This window comes from Sycon ciliatum, chromosome 6, assembly GCF_964019385.1.
Source record: "Sycon ciliatum chromosome 6, ocSycCili1.1, whole genome shotgun sequence".
Classification (NCBI taxonomy): Eukaryota; Metazoa; Porifera; class Calcarea; order Leucosolenida; family Sycettidae; genus Sycon; species Sycon ciliatum.
Genome location: NC_088648.1, coordinates 25,210,134 through 25,217,896, shown reverse-complemented (window position 1 = coordinate 25,217,896; position 7,763 = coordinate 25,210,134). Strand labels below are relative to the sequence as shown.

At 47.4% G+C, this 7,763-nt stretch overlaps 1 protein-coding gene across 3 annotated transcripts in view; it reads left to right on the top strand.

The window, feature by feature from the left end:
* Nucleotides 1–237: 237 nt before the first annotated feature.
* The window catches only part of LOC135819767 (N-acetylglucosaminyl-phosphatidylinositol de-N-acetylase-like), a 19,129-nt gene continuing 11,603 nt past the window's right edge, over nucleotides 238–7,763 (top strand). The window contains exons 1-2 of one of the 3 annotated variants that reach the window (XM_065333033.1): nucleotides 238–975; nucleotides 3,102–3,201. In XM_065333033.1, coding sequence (XP_065189105.1) covers nucleotides 720–975; nucleotides 3,102–3,201 — 356 coding nt within the window. In that variant the 5' untranslated portion in view covers nucleotides 238–719. The remainder of the gene's footprint in view (nucleotides 976–3,101; nucleotides 3,202–7,763) is intronic. The other 2 variants (XM_065333032.1, XM_065333031.1) reach the window with 2 other exon arrangements.

Here is a 7,763-nt window from a genome sequence, read left to right as displayed (position 1 = left end):
AAGACTAGAGACAGAGTACATAAAGACTGATAAATGTGAGAAAATTATGACTGTATTCTTGCTGGCATCAGACACAAAGAGAAAGCCTTCAACTGTTCAAGCTGCCACTGCATGCCACAGTCTAGTCTGTGCTTCAGCCTTCAGCTGCCAACCGCGGCGCTGCTGCGTCAAGCGTCGAGCGTCGGCGGCTTTTATTTCTGTCCTCAGGGGATTAACATTTGCATGGGACTGGATTCTGAAGATCCTGGCCTTCTGCCCCACAGTCCAGTAATTTCGAGACATTTCTCAGAAATCACTCCGGTTTGCATAGAAACTCGAGATAATCCTGTACGGCCGTGGTCCTTAGCAACGAAAGATGGCGTTCCTTTTGCGTCCTCATATCGATATCCTACGCATTTTTCGATGTTTTGTTTGGCAGGATTCAAAACTTTTTATTTGCTTTTCTTTCAAAGACAAGTGAATCGAACCTTGACTGCAACTAATAATTCTACAAATGCGATATCAACAGCCAGTGGAGCTACATGTATCCAACTTTTTCTAGCTATTCCTCTCCGACGTCTTTGCTAAATCTGCGACTGTTGCACATCTCCCAAACAACGGGAGCCCGGGCGTGTTTTTCGCCCCGCTGGTGAGAGTTTTCCTGCTGTAGTTCGTCTTTGACAGCTGACACACGCTTGTTGTGCTTGTAGAGACGTGGAGAGGTCTTCAGGAAAGCGTCAATGGGCTGTGAAATGCTTCAACTGGAAGTATCGCCGAACGTTGTTGCAGTTGGAGCGTCTTTGCTGGTTTGCGCCATTCTGACGGGTCGCTTTTGGCGCCTGTATTCTCAAGATGCTGCTGTTTTTAGCAGCAACGACTTAGTTCTGTTCGTCGTTGCTCATCCGGATGATGAGTGCATGTTCTTTGGGCCCACGGTCATTTCTGCCGTCCGCGATGCGGGAGCTCGCTCAGTTCATCTACTGTGCCTATCGACAGGTAAGACAGGGAGTATACAGTCAACAGTGCATGATTATCAACACTCGGTCTAAACACACAGCACGGGATATCGTGCTATTTCTGACGACCCTGCGTTACACCAGCAGTCGTTTGACCGCGGATATACAGCACCTCTGCTATACAGTACAGATTTATGTAGCCCTTGGAGATAGGTTGTGAAGGTTCATTGTCCTTGTGATGTAAAAATATTTCACCACCAAGTAATCCAAAAATTCACTTCTTGCCATAAGGGCCGTGTTCCACTGCGGCTCCGCTGCTCCGCGGCACTTGGCTGCATGCAGCGGAGCAGCGCGGTTCCACTGTCACTCGCCATTCGCGGTATCGCGGTCGTGGTCCACACTTTTTGATGACGTTTCACCTGCCTGCGCGCGCGGAATCAAACAAATCCTCGTGTTCTGGCCTGCGCAACGAATTAAAATTTGAATTTTAAAATTCTGGCGTACAAAACAATGCAAAGTACGGGAAACAGGTCGAGCCGCGACCGCGGCTCGCAGTTTTTGGTCAAGAATCGTAGCAAAAGCTCGCGGTGAGCCGCGGACTCGCTGCTCCAGCTCGAGCCGCGGTCACTATGGTAATGATGACGTTTCAAGCCGCGAAAGACGAGCAGCGGGGCAGCGGAGCCGCAGTGGAACCCGGCCCTAAAACGCTCCGATAGCGGCAGCACTGATAATTTCTCACAATGCTAGTTCAGTTGTGCTGTGGTGGTTGATAAAAAATATCGCACGGATGCAAACACCACAGTGCTGCCCAGTGAAATCCGGTCGTGTGAGTCAAGTTTGCGCTCTGCACCATTCTGCCGCCCAGTGTGTTTACAGGTCTGGGCACGGCGCTCGCCTCGTATTTGACTCGTGCGATCAGATTTTACTCAGCAGCACTGCGGTACGTAAATGATGACTTTTCTTGCATTCCAGCACGGGATGGCTTGTGAGAATTTTGCTGCTAGCAGGCGTGTATGGATTTTTTTGTCTGTTTGCATGCGTTTTTATGTGCGTGCGCACGCGCGTGTGTGTATGTGTGTGTGTGTGTGGTGTCCACGTACAATATGCGTTAAAAAAATGAATACTTTTATGAATAAATGTACGGCCACATGCCCGTAACCAAGGTTCGTTGGAAATTCAAAATAAGAGAAAGGCCTTTCAAAGTCTCGAGTGCTTCGTATCATCCCTAGCGGATATATTTTATGCCACGAATGGTAGAGGCAGATAAAGGAAATTGCGCTTTGCATCATCGGCTCAGCAGGATGCGCTGAAAGGGGAATTCCCTATCAAGCAGCCCCAGTGCAGTAGAAGGTCTAAATGTGCATACTGTAAAACTTCAATATAATATAATATATTCCGTGCGGTGAAGTACGAAATTAGAAAACATACAAAGTACTAAATAACGAAACTCTCCTCGACCCACCCACCCATAAACGAAACTTTTTTGTGTTGTGTAAAAGAAATTGATAATTATTATGGACGGTCCCTAACGTGTAATTTTAGGTCTCTTTAAAAAAAAAATGGATGCAGTGAATGGGATTTTCGGTCTTTGACCACATGCTGGTGAGCTGATCTACTCACCTCCCACCGCTTTAGGAGCTGCATCTGCGCCTTGATCCTTGAAGGGTGGTGGCGTTCCTACGGATGCGGAAAACTCGGCCTCTATATAGAGAAACCGAGTCTGACGCGAACCGTGAATATTTTAATTTAAAAAAATTCCGGTGTTGGGGACCTGCCTGATTTCAGGTGTGATGTAGGATCAGGTGACCAGCACTCCCTTCACATACAGTGCACACGCTATATTTATATTATATTAAAAGCATGTCCGCATAGGTGGCGGGGGTGCCACTTCCGCTTATGCCGTTCAGGATTGATGTCTGAAGAGTAATACAGTACAATGAAATGGCAGAAATGACGTCCACGAAAGTTATTAGCAACAATACCAATCGGACGCTAGTGCCTTTTTAAAGGCACTATAAAATGTGTAATCTAAATTTAGGTGCTGGTGGTGATGATGGTGGACTGTTCGTACGTACGATGATATTGTGCGTACAAAAACTGTGTTTTAGGTGGATACGTGTGAAGTTTTTCACAGGTGAGATTCTCCTGTATCCAATTTGTGCATAGGAAACTATTATGGTCAAGGTGCGCAGCGGAGGACGGAGCTTGTGGCTAGTTGCAGCCAACTTGGCATTCCAGTGGATAATGTTTCTATCTTGGATTCTCCGTAGGTGATTTTGTTGTGTTGGAATATAACTATTATTTGTCTAATGGAAAATACTGTTCACTAACCCCCCCCCCCCCCCCCCCCGGCTGTGTCCCTTCCCAGCTGGTTTTTCGGCAGGGGTTGATTAGTTCAAGGCTGTCAATGGCACCTATGCATAATTTTCCCGCGGTTTTTTGTGCGGGGCAACTTCACGACCTCGACACTGTACTTGCACCACGCAGCGCAGCATGCAGTCTCATGCATGCACGCGTGGAAACTCTGATGATCGTAGAGCCCTACGTACCTGCTTCGCGTTTGCTGAGGCTGAAGTACAATGTACAATTTTTTTTCCTTTGTGTTGGTGAAGAATCAAACTCAAAGCAAGACATTTATTTCCTTCTTGGAAGGCAAGGGTTGTCACAGTTTGCTGTTGTGTATAAGTAGCAAGTTAGTTAGAGATCAGTAAGCAGCTGACACAATCATGCCAAGCAACGCTCATTGTATCGTCCCTGGCTGCTCAAATCGTAAAAGCAGCTGCAAGTTTGGTTTGTTTGAGTCTGATGATGCGAACTCGCAAGGACGAAAAGTGTTTGTGAAGCGTCGTCTATGTGGATCAGACCTGGCTCGTGTTGGCTGCGGAGGAACAGCAGAGGTCTGTAAAGCTGTATCTTTTCATCGTTTGCCTAAAGATTCGGATCGACGCCGGCATATCAGGGCCGAGTGGCTTGCCAAAATACCAAGAGTCAACACTCCTCTTTCTGGAAACTCGTATGTCTGTGGGGTGCACTTTCCTGGTGGTCGACCTGTGACGGAGGACGAGCCACCTTCCCGTTTCTTGGACAAAGCCGTCGTAGTGAAGAGGAAGAGCCGTGTTTCGACAGGCGAAGTCAGTCGACCCGTTGAAGCGATTGATATTGATGACGATGTTGATTTACCAGTCACAGATGAATCGGTGCCTGAGGCTGCAACACTTTTAGCTGACCATGATTATGGTGAAGCTCCCGTTCACAAAATAAAGACTTTGGAAGCACAAGTGGCTAAGTTGCGGTCCCAGTTGGAGCAGGCCTTGTACAATTTGGATGAATCGGAAGAAGCTTTGCGGAAATGCCAACTCCATTACTCGAACATCCGACATGACAACAAGATTGTACTGTTTTACACGGGCCTGAGTTCTCTGGCGTTTGACTTGTTGCTGGATCAGTTGCGGTGTGGATGTCAAGACATGTGCTTTGCTACTAAAGTGCCAGCTGATTTCCTTGGCCAGGACAGCCGTGGCAGACGAAGAGCATTGGCGTATGAAGACGAGTTGCTATTGACCCTTGTCAAACTTCGGCATGCTTTCCCTGAGTCAGATTTAGCACTGCGATTCGGAATAGATCAATCCACGGTGTCCCGAATATTTTCAACGTACATTCGTTGCATGTACTTCTCTATGAAAGAAGTGGACATTTGGCCGAGCCGGGCTCTGATTGATCGCTACATGCCCGACGTCTTCAAAGACAAGTACCCACGCACCCGGGTAATTATTGACGCAACAGAGTTTCCCATTGAGAAGCCAGCCAACCCAACTGTACAAGCAGCCACCTGGTCGAATTACAAAAACAGGAACACTTTCAAACTGTTAGTTGGTGTGACACCTACCGGTGCAATATCGTTTCTGTCTCCTCTTTATGGCGGGCGCATTTCTGATAAGAAACTGACAAAGCGAAGTGGGCTAATGAAGTTGATGGAGAAGGGTGATGCCATCATGGCCGACCGTGGTTTCGACATTGCCGATCTGCTACCGGAGGGTGTCGATCTCAACATACCCCCGTTTCTTGGTTCTCGAGATCAGCTTGATGAAGAAGAGGTGATCGAAACTCGGCGTATTGCTAGCGTGCGTATTCATGTGGAGAGAGCAATGGAAAGGATCAAGAACTTCAGGATAACTCACTTCTTATCTTCCGTGTTGTGCCCTTTGGCTGAGCAGATCATATTTGTGTGTGCATTCCTCACTAACTACATGGAGCCCCTGGTACCTCCGCCTGTTAGTAAGCCATCGACACAGTCTGCACACTTTTCCTCTGCTGCAGAAGTTGCCCAGATATCACCAGATGCAAACATTTCTGCAGTGGCTGTTTCAGCTGGCAAATTTCTTTCACCTGCCATTACTGCTTCTGCTGCTGCTTCCGCTGCTACCAAGTTGTCATCTGCTGTAGCTGCTACTTCTGCTGCTACGAACGTGCCATCTCCTGTAGCTGCTACTGCTGCTGCTATCAGCGTGCCATCTTCTTCTGTAGCCACTGCTGCCTATGTGACCACTCCCGTATGTTTGTTTTGCAAGCGCTCAGATGGCCCACTTCTTAGAGTTTGTAGGTCTTGTAACTCACGCTACCACCATATGTGTCAGAATGATGATGAAGATGGGCGTCTATGTAATTCTTGCTTTATGACCAGGCCGCTCTGTTGAAAGCTTTTTGCGCATGCCGATATTCCTACGTGGCCTCGGTATTTTCTTCCCCTCTTTTCTTTGTGTTATGTTGTGAGTAATGGTGCCCCTACACAATGATGCTTATTTCACTCAGGACTTCGTACTTCGAAGTAGAAGTAGTGATGCTCCTATTTGTCTGTTTGTGCTGTTCACCAGGTAGGAAATGTGGCCTGTGACTGCTGCAAGTGCCGCTTACTTTGAAGTAAATACGAATACTCATGTAACGTTCATGCCTTTTTGAACTCCGTTGTAACACGGAATGGCGAGCTATTGTAAACCAGTTGTACGTGCCGTTTTTTGTAGTGGTTACCAGTAATGGCAGTATAATTTACTATAACGCACTGTTTACAGCAGAGTTCCACTGTCTTGGGTACATGTATACAACACTACCTAATCATGTACAAATGCAGGAAGCCGGTAGCTGATGGAACTATCCACCATCTAATCACGGCGTTTATATCAAGAAGGAGCTACAGAACAGGGCAGAACAGAAAAAGCTATAATAAAGAACATAGAGCGCAGCGTATAGAACAGTTCAGACACACTTACAGAAGAAAAGATTGCCACAAAATAAGGGAAGAATGTAAACAGTCAAGACTACAGGAACTGGAGCAAAGTGAGCAATGGTCATCTCAGATGACGAGGAATATATCTATTACCAAGAAACTTGATCACAGAGCCAGTTTCGGGAGAACATGATCAAAATAAAATGTTCGGCAAGCTGCGAGAGTTTTCTTGACATGCACTTCACAAAATGAAATGCGCTCAACAAAAAGATCATTGCAGGGAGACCACACTACAAAGTCACAAAATTGAAGGCCTGCAGCAAAGAGCTGCATTTGCACTTGTGTATAGTAGGCATGTGTTGTTTTGAGAGAAAGCACACCATCCTTGTTGGACAAACAAAATGATGCAGTAGACCCAGCTACCTCTGCTAGACTTTGGTCTCTAGCAACAAACGGGCATTTAATCTCGAGCAAAAGTGATGTATCACCATCCCTAACAATGCCATCGGGACTGGCACCAAACCAGCATTCATCAGCATGCACAAATAAGCCACATGCAACAACATCTATCAGCTTGCCAGACTTGGCTTGGTGGGCTACGTAGGCACATCGTGCCTCTTCTTCATGATCAATCCCCCATCTGGTTGCAGGAGTGGTGAACGCCGGCCGATCAATGATAGTTTTTATGAGGGATGACGGGTCAGTCTGAGGTCGTCGATGAGCTACAGTATGGGCAATGGAAGCTGTAATACGCTTCTTTCGTTCATTCCTCCAGAGTTCACTTGTTGTTTGGGATGCAGTGGCTTCTTGCAGGGCATTGGCTTCTTCACAAGTAAGTATGACATTGGACTCGTACCACAGCATCTGCTTGTCCTCAGTTAGCCACTCGCAGTCAGATGGCACAGGTGTCACATCACCTGATCTGCTGTGCTCAACCTGCCACTTGTCCTTCTGTTCCCCTGCCCTAGCCAGTCTCTCCTTTTTCTGCGCTTGGGCTCTGTGCAACCTGTCCTCCTTCTGCTAAGCAGCAAATCCTGAGCTACCAGCAACAAGAGGCAATGCTAGGTGGATGGAGTTGGAGTGAATGGTTGAGTTGGCGTATTCCTCCACACGCCAGGCAAAGTCCATCCGCTTTGCAACAGCACGAGGGTCAAGTACTTCTGCAGCAGAATGCTTACGTTTCTTTGTCGCAGATTTGTCAGTGGTACTGCCACCTCTACGCCACTCCATGTCTTGAACCAGCATGGGCTCACTCTTTTTACCTGCACCTGCAGGAGGCTGGTTCCACTTTTGCAGCATGTCCGTGCACGTCGGAGCGTCACTAAACCCAAGCAGAGTGAACTCGGACAAGCCATACATCAGTGCAGCTATATGCTTGCAACTGGCAGTAACACCCTTGCCAGCAGGACAAGTGCACTGAGCACCAACAACACTGGTGGCAGATCCTGAGTCACACTGAGCAACGAGCCGAAGTTTGTAGTCAGCTTTGGTCTTCATTTCAGGCTGACAGCGGGCACGGTAGTACACACGGCTGTTGGCCTTCATCAGTTCGATTTTCTGGACATAACCTGCTCGATACAGACAAATTGACTTGCTATCAGTGGCAG